At 43.2% G+C, this 24,252-nt stretch overlaps 3 protein-coding genes across 3 annotated transcripts; 1 reads left to right on the top strand and 2 right to left on the bottom strand.

The window, feature by feature from the left end:
* Window positions 1-1,536: 1,536 nt before the first annotated feature.
* Window positions 1,537-6,434, top strand: LOC133420691 (complement C1q-like protein 4). The gene is made up of 3 exons (XM_061710454.1): window positions 1,537-1,744; window positions 2,602-2,730; window positions 5,333-6,434. Exons 1-3 carry the CDS (start codon window positions 1,570-1,572, stop codon window positions 5,611-5,613), a joined length of 585 nt encoding a protein of 194 aa, XP_061566438.1. The 5' UTR covers window positions 1,537-1,569; the 3' UTR covers window positions 5,614-6,434.
* Window positions 6,435-6,444: 10 nt separating this feature from the next.
* LOC133420692 (pyrin-like) lies at window positions 6,445-8,059 on the bottom strand. Its single transcript, XM_061710456.1, has one exon. It carries the CDS (start codon window positions 7,728-7,730, stop codon window positions 7,305-7,307), a length of 426 nt encoding a protein of 141 aa, XP_061566440.1. The 5' UTR covers window positions 7,731-8,059; the 3' UTR covers window positions 6,445-7,304.
* A 314-nt stretch (window positions 8,060-8,373) lies between these two features.
* On the bottom strand, window positions 8,374-16,052 carry LOC133420463 (uncharacterized). The gene is made up of 13 exons (XM_061710158.1): window positions 15,996-16,052; window positions 13,799-13,823; window positions 13,422-13,653; window positions 13,243-13,316; window positions 12,585-12,663; window positions 12,405-12,493; window positions 11,651-11,735; window positions 11,488-11,570; window positions 11,097-11,201; window positions 9,025-9,128; window positions 8,815-8,923; window positions 8,563-8,701; window positions 8,374-8,465 (listed from the first exon to the last, which is right to left on the bottom strand). The coding sequence occupies exons 3-13, from the start codon at window positions 13,642-13,644 to the stop codon at window positions 8,374-8,376; spliced, it is 1,182 nt and encodes a 393-aa protein (XP_061566142.1). The 5' UTR covers window positions 13,645-13,653; window positions 13,799-13,823; window positions 15,996-16,052.
* Window positions 16,053-24,252: the final 8,200 nt, after the last annotated feature.

Raw genomic sequence — 24,252 nt, 5'->3', positions numbered from 1 at the left:
ACAGGTAGATGAAAAAAAGTAATATTTGATCAAATTTCCAACTTTTTTGGATGTATGTTAAGAAATAAAAGTTGAGGAAGAAAACAAAAAATACTGAGGTCCCAGTGTTTAGAGAGAAATAAATACATACATTTTCTGTATCCCTTTGCCTTCTTGTTTGTCCTTTTTAAAAAAAAAAAAAAAAAAGTAATTGTTATGAATTTTTTAAATTTCCTTTCATATCCTTATTTGTGTCTCATGACCTTCTAAGGAAGAGCCTAAGGCAGGGGGCATCGCCAGACTTAAGACCGTCCTGGAGTACAGATAATGCATGCGAAAAAAGATTTTTGCACTTATTTATATTTAAAAAAACATAAATAGTGCTTTAAACTGTACAATCAGATCAGATTATGTTGTTGACCGGATCTTTCATTAACCACCTGAATGAACTATTTGGCCCACTTGTGAACTCTACTCTAGTATTTTAGCCAATTATAAAGACAGACCGACTGACAAGACAAGTTCACATTATGAGAGGTTTCAGTCTTTCTGCTCCATTTTCAGAAAGAAAAGGAAAACTAAAGTCCCCTGAATGTAAAACTGCTCCTACATGAAGCACAAGGCAGAACACCTGACTTAATTTAGCTGTTTTGGGGGTAAATGTAAAAACTGGTCTGAATGTTGTTGTTTTTTGTTTGTTTTTTTACACAGAAAAGTTTTTGAATTAGTTAAATTTCAGCGTCAATTAGTTTTGGATCATTCTTATTTTCTTATTTATCTTATTCTGTGACATTAAAACCGCCTTCACGTCTGTTTCAATGTGGCTGCAGGCTTTTATGGCCATCTTGGATTGTGTGCTTCACGCGACTGTAACAGCTAAATGATCCTGGTGGCAACATTAACCTGCAGAATATGTGAATAGTACGGTAAACTATAAATAAAAGATCTGTTTCAGAAAGACTGAAACAGAGCCATGTAAACTGCTCGTATTTACCAAAATGAGTCCTGGAGAGACGGATGTGCCGGTTGGACCTTCCTAGCAGGTTTCTATTGGGGCACGTTACTGGGGCATGTGCCCCAGTAAAACATGTCTGGCAACGATGGCCTAAGAATTCCTACTCCATGGAAACAAAATTAACTGGATACATTACAGTCATGACTTACACAATAGGAAATTTCAAACTTTACAAAGAAATACCATTCCCACAAAAACAAACAATCGTTGCAACACAGACAAGTGCATGACTTTCCCAGGAAAAGGCAACCTCTGATAAAAAAAACATTTGTGGATCACATCTGTAATCTCTGATAAATTGTGTGATGTTCTGTTGAGCCTCAAAAAATGATTCATTTAAAAAAAAAAACACACACAAAACAAACCCAAATGATTCACATAAAGTTAAAATGGTTTAGTTTGTCCTGGCTGGGATACATCTCAGTTCATCCCAGTTGTTGAATGCTCAACACTATCTCATCAGTTGAGAGTTGACTTTTAGGTTAAAAATTAACAGGTAACCTTAAAATGAGATAAAAACAGCTAAAAGCGTCACATCAGTCAGACTTCAGAAGGGAGAGCAACACTGAAACAAGATGAGCTTTACCCAATTACAGTTATTGGGGTTGTTACTTGGCGTTGTTGCGGCCCAGGATGGCGGTCCTATGTTCGAGTTCCTGGGGGAGTTTGGTGCCATGAAAAGAAAGCAGGAAGCCACGGACGCCAGGCTGAAGGAGGTTGAAAACCAGATCCTGGAAATGAAGAGCAAAGGTAAAGGGACATACTGCTCTGACTGCTTTGAGGACTTGATAACAATTATTTATTTATATTCAATAAAATGTAGCAAATGTACGGAAGAGTATTAGGGCCACTTAAAAAAAAATAAAAAGAATTCTGAGAAAAAAGTCAGAATTCTGACTTTAATCTCAGAATTCTGAGAAAAAAGTCAGAATTCTAGGCCACTAAAAAAAAAAATAATAATAATTCTGAGAAAAAAGTCAGAATTCTGAGAAAAAAGTCAGAATTCTGACTTTAATCTCAGAATTCTGAGATTAAAGTCTGAATTCTGAGAAAAAAGTCAGAATTCTGACTTTAAACTCTAGAATTCTGAGATTAAAGTCAGAATTCTGACTTTTTTCTCAGAATTCTGACTTTTTTCTCAGAATTCTGAGATTAAAGTCAGAATTCTGACTTTTTTCTCAGAATTCTGAGATTAAAGTCAGAATTCTGACTTTTTTCTCAGAATTCTGAGATTAAAGTCAGAATTCTGACTTTTTTCTCAGAATTCTGAGATTAAAGTCAGAATTCTGATTTTTTTCTCAGAATTCTGACTTTTTTCTCAGAATTCTGAGATTATAGTCAGAATTCTGACTTTTTTCTCAGAATTCTGACTTTTTTCTCAGAATTCTGACTTTTTTCTCAGAATTCTTTTTATTTTTTTTTAAGTGGCCTAGAATTCTGACTTTTTTCTCAGAATTCTGAGATTAAAGTCAGAATTCTGACTTTTTTCTCAGAATTCTTTTTATTTTTTTTAAGTGGCCCTAATACTCTTCCGTACAAATGGAACACGATAAAAATTAAAAAAAGATTTTGACAACATTTTTATTTTATTTATTGATTTTTTTTAGAGGCAATGCAGGTAGTATTCAGTGCTGCAACAGGTGGCAATGGGGGAATTGGACCATTCCCAACGCTCACGACTGTCGTGTACAGGAAAGTGATAACGAACGTGGGAGACGCCTACAATCAGTCCACTGGTGAGTCCACTTGCAGGAGAATTTTCTACTATTTCTTTTATCATGTCAATCCCTTTTGACTCAATGGATTTAATAAATATCTGTTTTTACTTAAAGGCAGACCCCAGATCCCCTGACCAAATTGGGGATAAACTAAATGATATTGGGAGGCCCCCCACCCTCACAACCTTCCCCGTCCTAAATGTATCATAGGTATCATGTACTGTAATTATAGATACAGTTGTCTGACCATATGAGTTAAATAAAATAAAAAATCGTACCAGAAATCAATCACTCAATCAATAAATACATATTACATTAAAATAAATTAAACCTGAAATAAAATAAATATTAAATAAAAATGATTTACCTGAAATAAATAAATAAAAAACCTAAGAAACACACTATGGGCAGCACTGTTGCCTCACAGCAAGAAGGTTCCTGGTTCAACTCCCAGGCCCGGCAGTGTCTTTCTGTGTGGAGTTTGCATGTTCTCCCTGTGCTTGCGACGGTTCTCTCCGGTTACTCCGGTTTCCTCTCAGTCCAAAAACATGCATACTAGGTTGATTGATGACTCTAAATTGCCTGTATGGATGGCTGGACGGATGGACGGATGGATGGATGGATGGAAACACACTCCTCAACGTCAAATGGAATATTTTTAATGACAATGTTGAGGAGAGCCTACAACAAAAGGGGCACAATAACGTGATTAAATGATCCCAATAAAAACACACAATAAGCTGCCATAGACAGTAACAGTACCAGATGAGGAAACTACAGGTAAGAAGTAAACAGCTACATGAATTGACTTTCACAACATCAGACCAACAATCTTCCCTGTCTTACTTAAAGAGCATATTGCAGGTTAGAATTTTTTCAAAAATGATACCTGACCTTATGTGAAAATGACTATGTGAGAAGTTAATGTAGGATTTAATATGTTTTACAAGACATAAGGGCACGTATTCAGAGGAAAAAGTGGCTGGTTTTAGCCAAGCTCGTACAAACGCTTTCTTTTTCGAACACCGCGTCATATGACGCCACACCAGGGAGACGTCTCCACAGCTCTGCCCCATGTTACTGCCCAGACCCGTACACACGTAGCCGGTATCTGCTAAACCAAAGATATTTTCCTACGTTTGGACCTGTCATCCACATGAAAACACAAATAAACGAATGTTTAAAAAAGACTCCGGGCAAAGTGAAGATTTTTGAAAACTCCGTTTATGTAGATGCGTGTAGACCTGGTGTAGACAGAGACAGAGAGCAGTTCTGCGTTTTTGAACGTCACATTATGCTCCAAAACAACAACAAATCTGTTCTGAGTCTGACGTCTAACATGCGACCCAGAACTACTGATGATCCACCATCTGTCCTCCAAGCTATTTATTAAATAAATGGTCTCTGCTCTTGACACCGTTACACCGACGCGCAGCCCTACGCCGTAGGGTACGCGGCGACGCGCAGCAGGGCTGCAGCCCAGCTGCGTCGGTTTAACACGGCAGCTCCGCGGTGGGACACCGGGGGGGACTCCAGCTCGTTACCCGAGGAGGAGGCGCCGGTCCCGGGGAAACTGCGCCGCAGAGGCGGCCCGGAGGCCGGAAGACCAGATGATCTACAGGTTAGAATAGCTTATGAATGTGGTCGAAAATGCAGATCTTCGTTTATGTGTGGAATGTTTTTTTTTTTTTTAACAAAGATGTAATGTGGATAAACGAACGGGGGGAAATACGGGGAAATATTCGGTTTTAAAAATACCCGGCCATTTCGGATGCTTTTAATCAGAAAAAAGAGAAGATAATAAGCCAGTTTTCTGTTTAGAAAGTACAAACGTAGACAGATTACAAGTACTCACCCATTTTTAAGGAGTTATTTTCGGAGTTTCTTTCAGGAGCACGGAGCAGGAGTGCTGCAGTGAATAAAGGCGGATTTATGGTTCCGCGTAAAATCGACGGCATAGCCTACGGTGTAGGGTATGCGGCGCACGCAGCGTTCTGTGCGTCGCCGCGTAACCTACACTGTAGGGTCTGCGTTGGTGTAACGCGGACCCATAAATCAGCCTTTTAAAAAGCGAGTTTCAGCTGTAAATCAAAAGAACGTGGGGGGACTAACGGGTAACGTAATTATAAGGCTGTGGCCTGTCATATTGGTGTGAATACACATTCACAACCTTTTCAGTGTCACAACTAACATTAAGATCCATTATTTTTCCTATTGTTGAATTCACCGCGCTCCCCAATGCGACGTCACTTCCGGTTCAACTTTTTCAGATGCGGAAGTAAAATACTCTCACAAAAACAACTCCGGAGGTCACTGTAGTATATATTTATGCGTATTTCAATGAAAATTCAGTTCCTACATTATTTTCCTACACATTGATTAACAGGGGTCTCCAACCTGCAATATGCTCTTTAACTGTCTCCTTTGCCTTATAACGCCCCCTAGGGGCAATACACCCTCTAAATATTAAATAAATAAATTCAACTTGAAAAAAATACATAAATATCGATTAAAAAACTTCAAGTTGAAATAAAAATAAACAAATCCGAGTCACAAATAGCCATCAACCATCAGCGTCACCTGCCACTCTTCAAGATTAAATTGGTTTTGTTTCCCACAGGTATCTTTACCGCACCTGTGGCAGGGATTTACTACTTCACCTTCTTTTATCATGCTGGAGGAGGTCACCGCGTCAGTCTGAAACTCATGAAGAACGGCTGCACCGTCGTGACTGCCTACGACCACCAGACGGCCCACGATGGCGCTGATAACGGCGCCAACGCAGTGTTCCTGCAGTTGCAGCAAGGGGACAAAGTGTACATAAGCCTGGGTGCAAACACACAAGTCTGGGGAAATGATGAAATCACCACTTTTAGTGGTTTTCTGCTGAGTCAGATCTGAGTAAAAGTCAATTTCAAGGCTTCATTTGTTGAATCAATAATTTTTGACACACTTCAAAATACTGCTTTCCTTTGCAGGGTCAGGCGGGTCTGCTTGACTCTGCTAATAACACTAATAATCACACCTACGGAGAATTTAGAATCATCAATTAATAGTATACGCATGTTTTTGGACTGTGGGAGGAAGCCGGAGTACCCGGAGGGAACCCACACAAGCACGAGGAGAACATGCAAACACACAGAAAGACCCTGCCGGGCCTGGGAGTTGAACCGGGAACCTTCTAGCTTTGAGGCAACAGTAACCACCAAGCCACCGTACTGCCCCTCAGAATTTCCTCAATGCAGAGGTGGGAAGGTGGGAATCTTTTACTATCTCAAGAAACAATTTCATTACGATTTTTGGGGCTATGATTCGTTTCAAAATATATTTTTGATTCAAAACGATTTTCGATTCAAAACAGTTCGATTCATAATGACTTCTGCTTTGATAGGTATAAAAAGGATCCTCATGATCTACTTCAGTCTGCTTTGCAAGAGAGAATGATAAATGGAGACATTTAAGTGTCTTTTTCACATTAATTAAATTTTAAACATTTATCCATACCAAGAACACAGAAGAGAATTAGGGCCACTGAAGAAAAAAAATTTGATTCTAAGAAAAAAGTCAGAATTCTGACTTTTATTTCACTAAGCCTCGCAAGACAACATTTTATAAGAATTACGATCATCTGCAAAACTGTTCAGTGACCCCCCCCCCACCTGCAAGATCTTCCCAGTAAAAAAATATTTAAAAAAATAATAAAAGCAACACAGTGTCTGAAATCTTTGTCTTTATTTCATATCGGAACAATAAAAAAAGAAAACAAAAGACATACAAAGTGTTCCCAAAATGCTATGGGTATTAATGTTTGCTTGGTTTTTACAATACAATCTGTTTTAAGCCCTGAATTACAACATAAAACACACAGTGACTCATAAGGATCAGAATAAACATGCAGATTTTACACCAGTTTACATGAATTATTGGACAAATAAAGAGTTATATAAAAGGAAATTAAAGCTTAAGAGTTTCAAATAAAGTCTTTGAGCGGGAAAAATACTGGGAACCCTCTGGTATCATGATGATCGATTATAAAATATGGCCGGAGCTTCTCCTTTGTGACAAATTCACAAGATAAAGGTTATAAAACATCTGAGAAAAATTAAATGTGTGACTCAAGTTTCCTTTGTGTGGACGCGCAACTACTTCACACTTGACAAGGCACTACACAGCTTCACTGAAGCATGGTGAGGGGAGCATCATCATGTGGGACAACATTCCTGTCAAAGAGCTGGGAAATCTTGCAATAATTGGAGAAATTAGGATTTTAAAACTGTACTGAATGGTTTTATGTCACAATACGGCGGGCGGCACATTGATCATCTAAACTAAGGACAGGTTTAGTGATGAAACAACATCCGTGGTTCTTACTCACAATTACATCACAGCTCAGGATCCGACCTGATTTTCTGAGTATCCCAAAGACATTTCACTGTACTTGTATGATGTCAGAGAGTTGTCATAGACACTTCATTCAATATTTTTTTTAATTATTCCTTTAACTGAACATTAAAAAAAGCTTTTAACCTAAATAACAAATGTAACTAAGAAGCATATCCTGGTACGTCAGCGTTGTGCACTAGGCATGTCCATCACTGCTTTTGGACAGCAGATATAATCAAAGGATCCGTGTTTTTGTCATTTTGTGCCAGATGTGGACTAAAATAAGGGACAATGTCACCGTCAAACGAGCACTCGGTGAACGAGTAAATGTGGGAGCGAGTCGTCACGTCGTAGAAGGACACGAGGCCCTCCTCGTAGTCCACAAACACGCCCACTTTCTGAGGTCTGGCCTTCAGAGCGAGGCTGACGGGCGGTGCTGTCAGAGCTGCGTACCTATTACCTTCATAATGGACCGTCACCCAGTAACCATTTTCTGTGTCAACGGTGAGAAGCCCCTTCCGGTTGGCGCCGCGCCGTGCCACGCCCAGATCCCAGCCGGTCTTGTTGCTGACCTCCACCTCCCAGTACGACCGTCCGGCGCTGAACCTGTTGAGCCCCAGGACGCTGCCGAACATGTCAAACCTCTCTGGATCATCGACGACCGTAAGCTTCTTCCCGCTGTCTCTCACTTTCTTCCCCTCATCAGAAAGAATGAGGCTTTGATGAGCAGTGGCCGAGTCCAGCTTTATGTCCACTAAGAAGAGAACAATCAAAATAAAACAACTTCACGTGTTAAAAGGATATTTTATACATTTACTGTTCAACCAATCATGAAGCAGCAAGCACGGTGGAACAAATCAAAACTTGAGTTATCAGATTGTATCCATTAAAAAACAAACAAAGCTCTCTTATCCCCTTTTCCGTTTCTCAAAACCTGCCGTGCCACGTTTAAACTACATGATTGGACCACTGCAGATGTGTTTGCTCTGACGGCAAACACAACCAGGAACTCACTGAAACTTCAAAACATCATAATATTATCTGTAATCGTCAAAGTTGAGATGGATAATAAGTTTATTTTTTAAGTAATTATTTTTGCTGCCATATACCAACAAGTAGCCAACAGTAACCTTCTCTGTAAATGTCTTAACACCGTGTAAGGTTTTTTTTCCCAAAAAAACAACAAAAAAATAAAGATAGAAATAATTCAAATCTGTGCATAAATTATTGCAAATAAACAACAAAATAAACCCAAACCAGCTACCAGATGCTCCAACATTAGTGTCCCAACCTTGGAGTTTCACACATTGGACAACTGTCCATGCACACGTGCACATACACACCTGCAAATGCTGGGATCCTCTTGAGCTCTGCAGAAAGAGAGATATTTTTTTAATAATTACATTGCAGTTAAATGCATATCTTAATCGAAACACAATATAAGGCTTGAAAAACGTGAGGGCTCACCGAGGGGGGACAGGTCTTCCAGTTTCTGCTGGATCTCTTTCATCATGGTAGAAGTTGTTGCTCTCAGGGTCCCAAAGGAGCATGAAGTGTCAACACTTTTCCCCCAGCCTGATTCATCCAGGCCTTGGAGTGGAAAAACCTGTAAATGTCCAAGGAAGAGATCAAACGCTGGCAATATGCAAAATCTATTCAAATGAGTTGAAGGTAAAGCAAATGTGCTGCAATGAGAGGCGTGATGCCGGGATGGCTCACCTGGGCGTCTCGGTCTCTCTCCAGCTCATCAATGGTGTCCTTAAGTCTGTCAACTTCTGTCTGCAGCCTCTGCACCAGGCTTTGAGCCTCTCTTTTCAGTGTTTTTTTCCTGAGAATAAGAAATGACCTTCCATAAAAGATCCCTAACTCCGGCGATGTTAAGCTCTTTACTCTTTAAAGCGTGAGCAATGTTACTAAAGCAGGACTCACCTCTTCTCCAGAGGCAGAAGGGCTTCCTCCCAAGCATCCTGCACAATTGTTATCACCTCCGAGAACACTGCGTCGATCTCCAGCTTCTCGCTATCCAAACTCTTCTGAAAAGAGTGATGGAACACGTACATATTGAATCAATCCCAAGAAAACAAATCAAACCGTTCATCAGCGTCCGCAGCTTACCATGCAGGTTTTTGCAGATGAACTGACTTCGGCTATCTTTCGCTCTCTAGTGCTGATTTTCTGTTGCAAATCAGCCCTCATTCGGTCGTGTTTTTCCTTGACAGACGGGAACAGAAACAAGTGAAACCTCCAGGAAACCATGGCAACACAAGGTAACCTCTCCATAAGTCTATGCATAGAGTTGGCATTGACGTCTTGTTTGACCCACTTGGAGGTATCTCCCATCTTCATATAATTAGAAAATATGTTTCTGTACTTTATTTAAGCTTAAGCACGTGTGCCTTTCTTGCCTACATCTTAGACTCAGAGGCATCTTAGTAAAGCCTGTACCTGGAGTCTGCCGGGGTGAAACCCGGCCTCTACAGGGCCTGCCCTTGGGCTGCCATGCTATCGTCGTGACGTGGCAGCCGCTCCTTTTATCTGTCAGGGGCTTCTCCTACTGCAAAAAACTCACCAGGGTATCATCGCAGTCGGACAGCATCAAAGAGGATCATAGTGACTGTAGCAGCCAAAACAACATATTTTTGCTTTGCTTAATTATAATGGTACTTTGAGTTAAAGCAGCACAACAGAACTGTCAGCTTTTGTTGAGTTTGGCGGCATCTTTTGGACAAAAGCGGTAGTGCTTTACCAGAAAGAACACTACCTTTCCCATGAGCACCAGCGCGTACTGCCGGAAAGATCCTGTCCCGTCGCGTGCATTTGTTTTGATAGTGAATGAAGACGGGACGGACTTTTCTGTTTCACCAAGTGAACAGACGGAACGCAAAAAAAAAGATGTTAAACTGCTGGAAAGGAACTGGAATTTACCGGGATACCTTAAACACATCTTAAAACCCACCTTTTCACCCTGGCTTTTCCCCATTAGTGCCCCCCCCCCCCTGTCGTTTTGTCCCGATGGTGTTTTGTTTTGTTTGTTCTTCCTTGGTTTTCCTTTTTCATGATCTGTTAAGCGACCTTGGGTTCTTTGAAAGGCGCTATATAAATGCAAGTTATTATTATTATTATTATTATTAAACAAGGAAGCCAGGGAGCAGTTTATGGAGAAAATAATGATTATTAACGGTTTGGATCCATATGAAATCCCTACTAAAGAATGGAGCTCCACGTCGGAGCTCCACTCTTTAGAAAGGATTTACTGTCGCAGTTCTGCAGAACCACCGTCTCCGGCTACTTTGTTTAGGAGTGTTTGGCAGCTGCTTTGGTAAATGTTTGACTCGCCATGTGTTTCAATAAATTTGTATAATAGTACAACATACAGTACATGTTTTGTATTACTCCTTCTTCTTATGCTGAAGAGGCTCAGAGGCGTGAGCAATATTTTTGTTTTCCTCGTGAGATTATTTTTTTCCTTTGCACCTACAAATAAGAGTTAATATTTTTTCCTCAACAAACTAGTTTTATCTGAAGATTATTTATAATGATTGATTGTTGCCTTTTGATCTTTTGTTACAATAAACCTGCATCACTTTCTGAACTAATTCAATGGCCTTTTCTTTTCCCCTTTATTGAGTGACGTGTCAGCAAGCGGCCTCAGCGACCTTCTTTTGTTCCTAGTGACCAACAAACAAACTGATGACTCTGATGACAGTAAATCAAGGACGAGCTGACATTAAAAGACGTATGTGTGTTGTCTGTTTCCTCTCTTTCCACATTGACACCATCATAAATTTGTTTCCAGATGCTTCAGATGATGACAAAAGTATCACTCCTGAGAGTCTTGGGCTTAATGAGCGAGAGCGACGACCCTGAGCGTACAAGTTTGAGCACATTGTGCATTTCATGCTAAATATTCATGTCTTCCAGGTGAGTATGGCACTGGGAGAAACCCATGGAGACTACTGGAAAAGATGACGTTACTAAAAAAATAACTCAAATCTATTTACCTGCAGCAGTTTTTCAGCTTCCCGTGCTTTTTCCTTCTCTTTCTTCTTCAGATCCATGATGGTTTCCTCACCTGCAGCTGGAAGATGCTCCCTCAGCTGCCCCACCTTAACAATACAGACAAGAAGTCTGACAAACTGCAATTTACCCACAGATAAGAAAGCAGCAAGAGAGAAGCTGCTCACTGTCGTGTTGCTTCCATCAGATCAAACTACTCTCTTTTTTTTGTTCTCGTTCACAGCCCTGCAGCTTTGAGTTCTCTAAAATCACTCTGGAGTTTTTCAGCCGAGTTGCTTCAGCACAACTCGGCTGAATCTCCTCAGCAACCAGGTCTGCATCTCCTGGGCTGGAGAACAGCATCGCTGCACGCTGCCACACAAAAAAACAGCTCACCTGCACCGTGGAGAAGTCCAGCGCTCGACGAGCTGTGTCCGAACTCTTAACGGCCTGATAGGAGAGGGGTGGAGTCTGAAAGTCTGCAGGGAAATAAGGATCGGAAGGTTTGACTTCAGTTTCTATGTCCTGTTAGGATATAAACAGTCGTTGCAAAGCTTACATGACTTGTTTGTCTCCAACATCTGGGTTGGTGTGGATGGAGAACTCATCTGGATGGTTGACATCACTGACAGCGTCACGTCAGCCTGGCGGAGACAGATGCATTATAGGTAATCATTTCAATAATTAAGAATATGTTTAAAACAAAGTGTCCTTATTTATTTCCTATGCAAACGTCTATCTGTTGTTTACCGGTAATTGTCTCAAACCTTTGTTCTGTTTCTGAATACGCTGCTTTTCTAATCGACAAAAACAACAGGATCTTTCCTCATTAAATCCTATTAAATGTAGATTTGTCCTGCATGTCTGATGTTGTCATTTGCTAGAATCTCACTCTCATCATCGTGTTGCTGGTGTTTCTCATTTCCTTTTTTTTGCTGCCTTTTTTCATGCATGGACTTTTGTTCAGCGACCAAGTTTAATTCACAGCTTTTTTCTGCCTACATTTTAGTTATTGGAGAAACTTCATGTCAAAGCTGTTAGAAATGATTGAGCTTGGACCCGTTGGTCCTCTAATTCTCCGTCTATGATGTTAGACATTGTTACTTCAGCTTTCACATTTGCATGTCTTCACCAGCGACAGAAGACTTTAAAACTCTGGAGTACTGGGATTAAGATGTGTATTCCCTCTGTTTTAAAAAAAGACACCATTAAATCAGAGGATTTCTTTCGGCTGATCAGGAACTCAGTGGGACAATCAAACCAGAATCACGTTGATTTCAAGATACAGACTGAAGTCAACAAATCCACCATACCTGCAATGTCCCAGTGGAGAAATCCAGCACTGGAAGAGCTTGGTGTGAGCTTGTGACAGTTCGAAACGAGACCGGGAAATTCCCAAATACTACAGAGAAATAACAGAATTATACTCTACTAATTTCTGTGTGGTATCCTGTTCTTCCTGTTAAGATGTAAAGAGTTGTTGTAGAGCTTACAGGAATTGTTCGTCTCCTTCATTGGTGTCTGTGTGGATGGAGGAGTCATTTGGATGGTTGAGTTCATAATTCTGCCAACCTGTTACAGAAAAATAGATCTGAGTTTATTATTCATATTATTTTTGTTCAATCTCTACCCACACGCATATATATATATATATATATATATATATATATATATATATATATATATATATATATATATATATATATAAATATCCCACTCAAAAGAATGTTAGAGCGTGTCCAACAGAATACATAAAATAATGAATGTACAATATTCCTCTACTGTACTACATACTGCATGTGATATGTAACTGAATCCCTAAGAAAGAGAAACTTTTACACAAATTGAATTCATTTTTAAAAGTCATCCTTGTGGTTTAAGTGAGGAAAACCAAAGGAAAATACATTTACTTATATAAATGTAGTTACTGGCATTTAGTGCAGGTACATCAAAACCGCCACTAGAGGGCCTCGTTTCGGCCCTCAAAATGTATTCCTCCATGAATCCCTTTACCTTCTTAATCCAATGCAGGTTCATGGTGTAAAACAACAAAGTAAATAGATATGATAATAATATTAAGCCTCAAAATAACATTAATTAGAATCATTATGATTTCCAGAAACCTATTTTAAGTGGACAAATCTACCGTACCTGTGATGGACCAGTGGACAGACGTTGGTCCAAGCTTCTAAGGGATTTATAAGACGGTGGAGGCATCTCAAAGACTACAGAGATATAAGACAAGAAGATCAATCTCATTTAAAAATGCTACTGGCAGTACATAACAATGGGCTGGTAAAACATGCTGGTATCAGGTCCGTAGCACTAACCAGGTCTGACAGGAGCTTTGGTGATTTCATAATAAGGGTCCTCGATTTTGATTGGAGTAGGCGTGTAAGTTAATCTAGGATAGTAATTGCTTTGTGCACTCTCCGGGATCCTCAGTCCCTTTGGGGTGCAGCCCATCTTCCCCTGGTGGATTCTCAGGCCTCGGTAAGTCGTCAAGTTGGACCAGCCGCAGCAGCTGCAACTGTGATGTTTTTTGCCAGACATGTCGAGTGTCTGCAGAGCATACGAGAGCATGCATTCATGCATATTTTTTGTGACAGTAAGAAAAGCACATATGAGAACCTTACACTTGAAATGACAGAGGATAGTATTCAGTCATAAACAGGAGTTGGCCTGTGATAGTTCAGCCAGAATTTACCTTTGTTGTTGACTCAGCTTTAGGCCTATGAGGAAAAAAGAGAGGGGGTCAGTTTGATCTACAAGCTCCTTTTAGATCTACAAAAAATTGCCTGAATATTATCTAGATCTGTCATAACAGTGACGATTTGTGCCATGACAACCTGGATGTCTGCAGTAATCAGTCTCCATCTAGTAAGTGTATTGTACAACCTGCTGCAGATTGTACACAACAATTAGCAAAATGTCAGATGTTTTATGAAAACATCAGTCAAACATGAACGTGTCTGAGAGGGTAAAGGAATACGGTATGGGCAGGTTCTGGTGTATAAAGGAGAGAGCGAGGCTCCGTGGATCCGTCCTTGTTCAGACACACCCTGAGGCAGCTTGAGCCAGTCAGCATTTGATATAAAATAAGCTAAGCTCCAGTGGGAGGTTGAAGCACCCCATGTGATAGAAGCAAAGGTGTTTGTTTTTCATCTCTTCACGTTTATAACATGTTTTTTTTAAATTGACAGCGAGAGGAGTTTGAGACGTGACAGCTTAGAGAGGGTAAATTAGAGCGATTTAGAACCGGTTTTGTCCAAACACGCCCCGTGTGTGATGGTGTTAGACAGATTGATTTACTTTCTAAATATTTGAAGACAATTATCTCTTTTGATGCATCTCGGACCTCGCCTCCTTCAGTAAAGAGTCTCACTGTTGCTGTCGTAATTTGTATTACCAGCATGTGAGTGTATGATTTATCAAGCACCTAGTTTAGTATAATACATTTTGAAAAACATTTATCTTTTATTAAATAACTTTTAGCTATAGTTTATTTGGGGTTTTGGTTGGTGTAAAGCCGAGCTGATGATCCTTTTTTTTTTTTTTTAGCAAATATTTGCTGATGCTTGCGACACATTTTAGATAAGCCGGGACAAGGACAAGAAAAGAATTAAGGAATACTCTGAAACACCTTTGTTGGGTTCATGACTGGGTATAAAAAGTGCGATCTTTAAAATTGTTAATGGAAATCATGGACACCATCAAGAGGAAAAGGACCAACCAGACTGCTATCAGTGCAAAGTTCAAAGTCCAGCATCTGTGATGGTATGGAGGTGTGTTAGTGCCCATGGCATCATGGGTAACTCGCACGTCTATGAAGGAACCACTAATTATTTTTTTGAGCAACATATGCTGCCATCCAAGCAACTTCCTGTTCTGCTAGTTCAGCAGGATAATGCCAAGTAACGATGTGACGTAAACGGGCGACAGTCCCAGCATTCTAGGAACGTGTTGCAGCCGTCAAATTAAAAGAAAGCAAAAAGAAAAAAACAACTAAGCTTATCAGTCTGAAAAACAGAATTCTTCTCTTGTTGAAAAGCGTTTTGCAAATCACAGTATTCTGTTTTCATTTACATTTTACACAATGTCCCAACTTCATCAGATTGGGATGTGGATATTAACATATGCAACAGGGGGTCAGTACTGAGTCAATGATCTTTTGGAGCAAGTCTCCAGGCTGAGGGGCTTATGCTCAGTTTTGTCTAGGCCCCTAAACCACCCCTGCTTAATACAAAACACAAATACAAATGTTCCTAACTTATGAATGAAAAGGGAGCAGAAAGAAGAAGAATATTATCTGATCTGCCCCTTTCACAAATAACATAAATAAATAATAATTAAAAAAAAAAAAAAAACAACTAAGTGAATAAAAACAACTAAAATAAAATTAAAATAACATTAAATAAAATGACCACCGCCTACGGGTATGTCAATCCAACTCAACATTTTTCGTTATATTTCCTTAACATACAGGCTTTAATTGTTCTTTTGAATGTAATGTTTGATTTGGATTCTTTGTTTTCTTTGTTCAGATTGTTCCATAAATTGATTCCTTTCACAGAAACACAACGTTCCATCAATTTTGTCCTGCATCTTGGTTTTATAAAAATCTCTGTTCCTTTTAAGTTATACTTGCTTTTTCTTTTTTCAAATCTTTTCTGAATGTTGATTGGTAAAGTTTTTTTATGAGCTTTAAACATAATTTGCAGAATACTCGTTTTGACATATTAACACAAAAAAACACAACACAGAAGGTAAGGCGAATGAAACTAGAAGTTTTCAAGACTTGTTTTAAGTTTTTTTCTTTCTCAGCTGAGAATCCATCTTTGACACGGTCAATAAGCAGTTAAATGTTATTATATTCGTGCGTAATTGCGCAGCGCGGCTCTTACCTGGCGCTCCGCTTCTCTCGGGGCTTCGGACGGATCTTATCTCATCTCTCCTCTCGACGTCTCTTTAAATGCAAACCCCTCGACTATTTCAGTTTCGTTTCAGCTGAGATAGCCCTGACGGATTCATCGGAAAAAGCGAGGATGTAGTCTGTTGCAAAACTCGCGTTGACGTTTTCTCCGCAAGCAATAACAAGTCAAATATTCTCTCCGCTGTGTGCTGAAATGTCATAAAGAGAGCAGTAATGACTCTCACTGGACAGGATTGTGGAAGTTAACATTTATTTATTTTGTCTGTACACATTAAGGGAATTTAAAAACGGACACATGAAGCAATTTGAGCTCCCGGATTTTCATTTGCTTGTTTACAGTCATCAGTTACAGTATGCTCATTTTTCTCAGTTTTCAATGTCAGGTTCAATGATCACACTAATCTACTTTTTAAGGCCTCTGCATTAAAATTTTTTGACTTGGTAAAATTGAAAACTGCACTAATCATGTATAAAGCGAAAAACTATCTTCTTCCAAGTATAATTCAAAAATTATTTCATGACAGGGAAGGTTGTAAAAGGTATGACTTAAGAGGAAAACTTAAATTGCAACAACAAAGTGTAGATCAACTCTTAAAAGTAGCCTATGTGTGTTTCTGTTGGAGGGGTTATTCTGTGGAACAGTTTAGAAGATGAAATTAAACTTAGTCAAAGTGTCAGTCAATTTAAAAGTAAGTACAGAAAAGCAGTCTTTAATAGTAACAGCCCAATTACATTGGTATATAACTCTGGAGGTGATATATGACAACATTCCGACTCAAGTGTTTACTAGTATATAACTTGTTACTTGTACTGAAATTGCTAATTATTGATCTAAGAAATAATTATTAATCTCTAGATAACCCATCTCGGTTTCGTTCTCACTTTATTTTCTTATTTAAGTTTACAGTCATTGCACTACTACTACTTTTATGTCACTATATTAGTATCTTTTTATTTTTATTTATTTACTATTTTTTTTTATTTTATTGTTATTATTTGTTTTATTTTTTGTTTATTTTTATTTATTTTTTGCTATTCCCAAAGGAAACTTAACAATCTGACATAAAAAAAATAAAAAAATTGGAGAAAAAAGGAGCTGAAAATGATGTCCAGACAGTTTCACCTGCACACTGTTCTGAGAATAAAGCACTAAAACTACTTTAATAAAGTTGTGGAACACACTATATTAGTATCTTTTTATTTTTATTTATTTACTATTTTTTTTTAAATTTTATTGTTATTATTTGTTTTATTTTTTGTTTATTTTTATTTATTTTTTGCTATTCCCAAAGTTAATGATGATAACCATGGGGGGTGGGACGGGGAGAGGGAGAAAAAAAAAAGTAATGTTCATCTGTTTTGCTCTGTATTGTGGAAACAATCTGCCAATAATTGGAGCTTAACAAGCGAATTTCGGGAGCAGGACCACGCCTCAACCACGCCTCCTCCGGCACCACGCCTCTTCCGGCAAACCTTCAAATACCAGACTAACCCGCAGTTCCTCTTCGCTCTCGTCTCTGCAGCACGTCCACTCTCGTTCTCCGAACCAGAACCGCAAGCACGACAACACTACTACACGCTCGTATCTCAGATCGTTACTCACCCATTCAGATATGGATCTCGTGTCTTTATCGCCATCGGATGAGACTTGTTTGCAGGGGATCATCAGCAAACACCAGTCTGATCAAGATCCGGAGGAGAAAAAACTTTCAGCCGTGCCATGCCGGAAGCGCCGCAGGTGCGCAATCCACCGGTCCCGGAGTTCCCACGCTCCGGCGGGGTCCGACGGCCGGCATGGATCTCGTGTCGATCACCATCGGACAACGATCTGCTTGCAGGAGATCACCAGCAAACATCAGCCGATCGAGATCCCGAGGAGAAAAACTTTCAGCCGCGCCCGAAGCGCCGCTCTCCCTGGCGGCCGCGGGGCCGCCCGAGCCCCGTCTCCTCAGCGATCCGCGTCCGGTCCATCTCTACTGAACATCCGGATCGTCGCCGCGGGTCCCCGATTCCTCTCCCGTGTCTCCTGGCCGTCAACCCGTTGCGCCGTCAGCTGCCGCTCTGGCGGCGGTTTATTCTTCCGCCGCGCACGTGTTTCTCAAAACCCTTTTTTCCTCTCTCTCTCAGCCACGCGCGGAGCCCCCGGTTATCCCGGTCCACCAACCCGGTGAGTGATCCATCCCGTCTAGTCCATCTCTCCTTAACATCCGGTATTGCGGCAGCCCGCCATGGCGTCCTCCCTGTCTCCTGGCCCGCCTCGGTCATCGGCGGTCTCGCCACGCCCGGCGGGGGCCCCGACGGCCCGCCTTCTGCAGGTGTTTCGGGCTGGACCGTCGCCACCCTCCATAGGGCCACCGCCTGGTGGAGGAGCCCCTTTTCACCGCATGGACAAAAAAGAAAAAACTTCTCAACCATCTCATGCCAGCCTGCCATGCCATCAGCCCCGCCGACACCTGCGCTCTTCCGGATGACGTCATCACACCAACTCCGATGGCGCGCCGTGACGTCGACCCCCAGGTCTCGCACTCAGATTTTCCAGTGGCCAGCCGCGGTACTGCGCGCAAAAAAAAAAAAAAAAAAAAAAATCCCATGGGGCCCCGAAAGCTTTTCCCATAGACCGCAATAGTAAAAGAGAAGCGATCGTGCAAACCGGACGTTGAACATTACCTTTACTCACAAGGTATTTTATTAACATTCTCGTTAAACATAATCTCCGAACAACGTTGCCTCATTGCAGGAACCTCAACTGCACATGAGCGGTCTTTCACCTTAAGCCGTCCGCGTGGAAACATAAACGATTCCATCGTTACACTGCCCACCTCCAGCAAGTACAACAGCTAACTTCGGCCGGGGTTGCTAGCTCCCACCTCAGCCCACCTCCAGCAAGTACAACAGCTAACTTCGGCCGGGGTTGCTAGCTCCCACCTCAGCCCACCCCCAGCAAGTACAACAGCTAACTTCGGCCGGGGTTGCTAGCACCGGGTTGCTAGCTCCCACCTCAGCCCACCTCCAGAAAGTACAGCAGCGATCCAGCCGGGGCTGCTAGCACCGGGTTGCTAGCGCCCACCTCCAGCAAGTACAGCAGCGATCCAGCCGGGGTTGCTAGCACCGGGTTGCTAGCTCCCACCTCCAGCAAGTACAGCAGCGATCCGGCCGGGGTTGCTAGCACCGGGATGCTAGCCCCCCCCCCCCCCCCCCATTCCACCCCCGGCACCTACAACAGCTAACTCAGCCAGGGTTATTAGCACCGGGATGCTAGAAACCCACGCTATGCTCATTCAGCAGCCTCAACTGCCAGCGCTAGAAGGGGCTCTTGGCACCGGGTTGCCAGGATCCTCTGCTTCCCAGCTCCATCAGTCCCAACAGGTTACCTTGGTTGGGGGCCACCGGCATCGTGATGTCGGTACCTGGCATCCCTCCCACCACATTTCAACCCAGTTTCCTTCCTCAACCCGTTCCGGCCCCGCAGGCAACTACTCATTTCACCCCGTCCACAGCTAATCCCGCCATCCGTCATCCCAACGCTTTCGCTTCCCGCCGTTCCCCAGTTCCGGCCAGTGCCTGGCCTCCCTCCCACCGCATTTCGGCCCGGTTTTCTTCCTCGACTCGTTCCGGCCCCGCGGGCAGCTGCTCGTTTCGCCCTGTCCGCGGCTGGTCCCGCCGCCCGTCATCCCAACACTTTTGCTTCCCGCACTTCTCCGGTTCCAGCCAAACCTGCGCAAACAAACCTACAACAGTTAACTTCGGGGCCGGGGTAACTAGCACCGGGTTGCTAGCCCCCCCCCAGCCCACCCCCAGCACCTACAACAACTAACTCAGCCAGGGCCGCTAGCACCGGGTTGCTAGCCCCCCTCAGCCCACCCGCGGCACCTACAACAGCTAACTCAGCGGTGTTACTAGCACCGGGATGCTAGCACACCCCGCCATGTTTCGGAGGAGGTAAACTCCTCAGCCGCCGCCGTGCCCGAAACACCGCTCTCCCGAGCCCGACAGCCGCCCAGAAACTTCTGTCTCTTCAGTCGTCCACATGTCGTCCACGGTTCATCCCTTCTGAACATCCGGCATTACTGCAGCTCACCGTCTTCCAGCCTTTCCAGCCCACCTCCGCCATCGGAGGGAAGAGGACGCGTACAATCCGGATCAGCCCATAGCCGTCGTCGCAGGTCGGATTTCCACCCACACCAGCAATCTCCTCCCTCCCTCCCCAAGGTCCTTGGCACCGGGATGCCACTACAGCAGCTAGATCCGGCTGGGGTTTCTGGCACCGGGATGCCACTACAGCAGCTAGATCCGGCTGGGGTTTCTGGCACCGGGATGCCACTGCCCCCCCCAGCCCACCTCCACCAACTACAGCAGCTAGATCCAGCTGGGGTTTCTGGCACTGTGATGCCACTGCCCCCCTCAGCCCACCTCCACCAACTACAGCAGCTAGATCCGGCCGGGGTTTCTGGCACCGGGATGCCACTGCCCCCCTCATCCCACCTCCAGCACCTAATCCACCTCCAGCACCTACAACAGCTAACTTCAGCCGGGGTTACTGGCACCGGGATGCCACTGCCCCCCCCAGCCCACCTCCACCAACTACAGCCGCTAGATCCGGCCAGGGTTTCTGGCACCCTCTCTCATCGCCACCCGCTTCCGGGCTGGTGTACTTCAGCGTTCACTGGCGAAGTGCATACTACTTGCAGTCAGGCTCACCTTCGGCCGCAAGAGCAGCCCCTAACTTTTCGACACCTTCAGAGGCCCTCTGCTGGATCCTCTCCAACAACCACGGCATTCCTTCCTCGTCCATCTCTTGAATGATTCCTCATCGTTACCCCTCTCTCATCGCCACCCGCTTCTGGCCCGGCCACCCTGACTTCCGTTTTCTCCGAACTCGGGGTTCCTTTGTCTGCTGAGAAAACGGCGGGCCCCTCCACCTACCTCGAATTCCTCGGTATCACTCTCGATACGGATCTGTTTCAGGCTTCTCTTCCAACCGAAAAGCTCAACTGAATCGGTCTTCTTATTTATCGGTCTTCTTATTTCCTCTTAGCCCCAGGCTGCACCAAACGTCAACTCCTCTCCCTCCTGGGCCTCAATTTTGCCACGCGCATTATTCCCCAAGGGCGGGCCTTCATCTCCCCATTGCCATCCATCGCTTCCGCTGTTCCATCTCTGTCTCCCATCTGCCCAGACAACTCGAGCCGTGCCGAGCTTCGTTGTGGCTCAACCTCCTTGCCACCTGGAAGGGGATCACTTTCTTCATGATGACCAACTGGCTCACCCCCATGACATCAATCCATACACTGACGCTGCTCCTTCAATCGGTTTTGGGGGCTTTTACGATGGCAGATGGTTCGCAGCAGGATGGCCCTCAGAGCGTGCAAACGAATACCACAACGTATCGACCGAACCATAGATCATCATCGTCATTGCCATCGTCATTGGCATCGTCATTGGCATCGTCATTGGCATCGTTATCGGCATCGTTATCGGCATCGTTATCGGCATCGTCATCGCCTTCGTCATCGCCATCATCTTCGCCATCATCATTGGCATCGTCATCGTTATCGCCATCTTCATCGTCATCGTTATCGCCTTCGTCATCGCCATCATCTTCATCGCCATCATCATCGCCATCATCTTCGCCATCATCATTGGCATCGTAATCGTTATCGCCATCTTCATCGTCATCGTTATCGCCTTCGTCATTGCCTTCGTCATCGCCATCATCTTCATCGCCATCATCTTCGCCATCATCATTGGCATCATAATCGTTATCACCATCTTCATCGTTATCGCCTTCGTCTTCGCCTTCGTCATCGCCTTCGTCATCGCCATCATCATCGCCATCATCATCATCGTCATCGCTATCATCATCGCCATCATCACCGCCATCATCATTCATTGCCATCATCCTCGTCATCTCTTCGCCACCATCATCGCCATCATCTTCATATCGATAAGTATCGACATAATTAATAAAGGACGCTCCAACTCCACATCCATCATGCCGTTCATGCGCCGTCTAGTCTGGCACTCAGCCATACATCAATTTATCCTCCATGCAGCGCATGTCCCCGGTCACTCCACCACCATCACCGACTCTCTTTCTCGTTTCTCATCCCCGAAGACCAATCACCCCTGAATACTTCGAGACCCTGGCCAACTACTTGTCTTCCTGGAAAACACAGAGCACATCTTTGACAGATCCTTGCGTCCGAGTCAGGACAGTCGTCACCAGTTCTGGTTTCACCATCGCTTCCGCCATATACTCTCCTTATCTGGCATCTCCCCAACGCACTACTCCGGTCACTCCTAGGATCGGAGCCGCCACTTCAGCCTCCCGCTACGTATCCCAGAGCACCTCATACAGCCCGCGGGCCGATGGTCCTCCCAACTATCATCGCTACATTTGCTCAGATCTTAGCGACCTCAGATCCGCTCAGTCTCATCTCCTTAAATAATCCACGGTTTTGGGGGTTCGTCGTTGCCCGGGAGCTGCGGCAGATTCCCTACCAGCTTCCCCACAACGCATCGACCGATCCATAGATCATCATCATCGTCATCGCCATTATCATCATCATCGTCATCATCTTCGTATCAATAAATCCTTTAAACGTATCCTGTTGATGGCGTGGTCCTTGCTAGTGAATTGGAGCTTAACAAGCGAATTTCGGGAGCAGGACCACGCCTCAACCACGCCTCCTCCGGCACCACGCCTCTTCCGGCAAACCTTCAAATACCAGACTAACCCGCAGTTCCTCTTCGCTCTCGTCTCTGCACCCCTCCCCCCCACCCCTTTTCTCTTCTCCTTCTTCCCTCTCTTTCTCTACCTCATAGATTCCTAGGGGGTTCGTCGTTGCCCGGGAGCTGCGGCGGATTCCCTACCAGCTTCCCCACAACGCATCGACCGATCCATAGATCATCATCATCGTCATCGCCATTATCATCATCATCGTCATCATCTTCGTATCAATAAATCCTTTAAACGTATCCTGTTGATGGCGTGGTCCTTGCTAGTGAAAAACATATATATATAAAAAAAAGAAAAGCAGTCTTTGAAATGTATAAAAGGGAAGAGGAGATGAATTGATGTAAAGAAATGAAATGATTGAGGGGAAGAGGGGTTTAAGGGAGTAACTTTGTGTTATGGTTGTCTTTGTTATATGTGTGTTGGCGGGGGATGGAAATTAATAAGCTTTGCTTCTGCCATCCCCTTTGCAAACAGTGTTTGTTTTTGTTTTGTTATAGTGTCTGTTGTTGGTATTGTTGTTTGTTCTGTTCAATGGTGTCCTGTAACTTTCTGTTCCTGTTTTGTAGTACGAGAGTTGTGGTTTTGTTAGTTTGAAATAAATGATTGATTGATTGATTGATTGATTTTAAAGTTCTGTTAACATTTTAAAACTTAGGAAGACGATCTTTTTCTTGAGCATTTTATGTTTTTTTTCATAGCAAATAAAAAATGCTTTCATGTCAATTTCTTGGTCTATATAAAAAGAACTGGACAAAAAACCCTGTGACGTCACTCAGGTTTTCTGAAGAAGCGTCTTTATCCTTTTACTGACTGGCACTACAGTATGTTGAGTGGGTGTAACAAGAATCTGGGACACACCCCTCTAGGTTCAGTGTGTCAAGTTGACATTTGATGCTAGTAAATATTAATGTACTTCCTCATTTTAAATGTCCCAGCGTGCCAGTCCTCGTTTCATTGCTGTCAGCACTTGTTACAGATGTGGTCGGCCAGTGCTCCCGGTAGTCGGGTTAGAGGGGTCCTGAAATGGTTGGAGGTGGGCGTAGCTTGACCCATGACCCAGGTAGAGGCTTGTGAGCCTAGAGAGAGTCCAGCTGCATGTCCTCGGGGGCAGAGAAAGCTGTTTTAGCAAGCGTCACCCCCCAGACCCCTCAGGGCCAACACAAACCCAGCAGTTTCATCGTACAGTTGGATCAATATACAAACTTTATTGATCCAAACAGGGACATTCTTGTGTCACTGCAGTGTGGTTAGGCATAAGAGGTGCAGGATGTACTATAAAAAACCATATAAAATCCTACACAGTATACAATTTTAAAAAATACGGGGTATAAAGGCAGTGGCGTCAATTCAGTCGAAGCTAAGGTATGGCAAGGTTACGAGTCACAGAACTTAACTAGAGTATCAATCAACACATCCAGCAAATATTCATCACAGAAGTCTGCTATGGAGCTGATCTGTGTGGTCAAGAAAATTGGAACTTTTTCAAATG

This window comes from Cololabis saira, chromosome 20, assembly GCF_033807715.1.
Source record: "Cololabis saira isolate AMF1-May2022 chromosome 20, fColSai1.1, whole genome shotgun sequence".
NCBI lineage: Eukaryota > Metazoa > Chordata > Actinopteri > Beloniformes > Belonidae > Cololabis > Cololabis saira.
The sequence above is the reverse complement of the archived record's forward strand: the minus strand, read 5'-3'. Positions and strand labels throughout refer to the sequence as shown.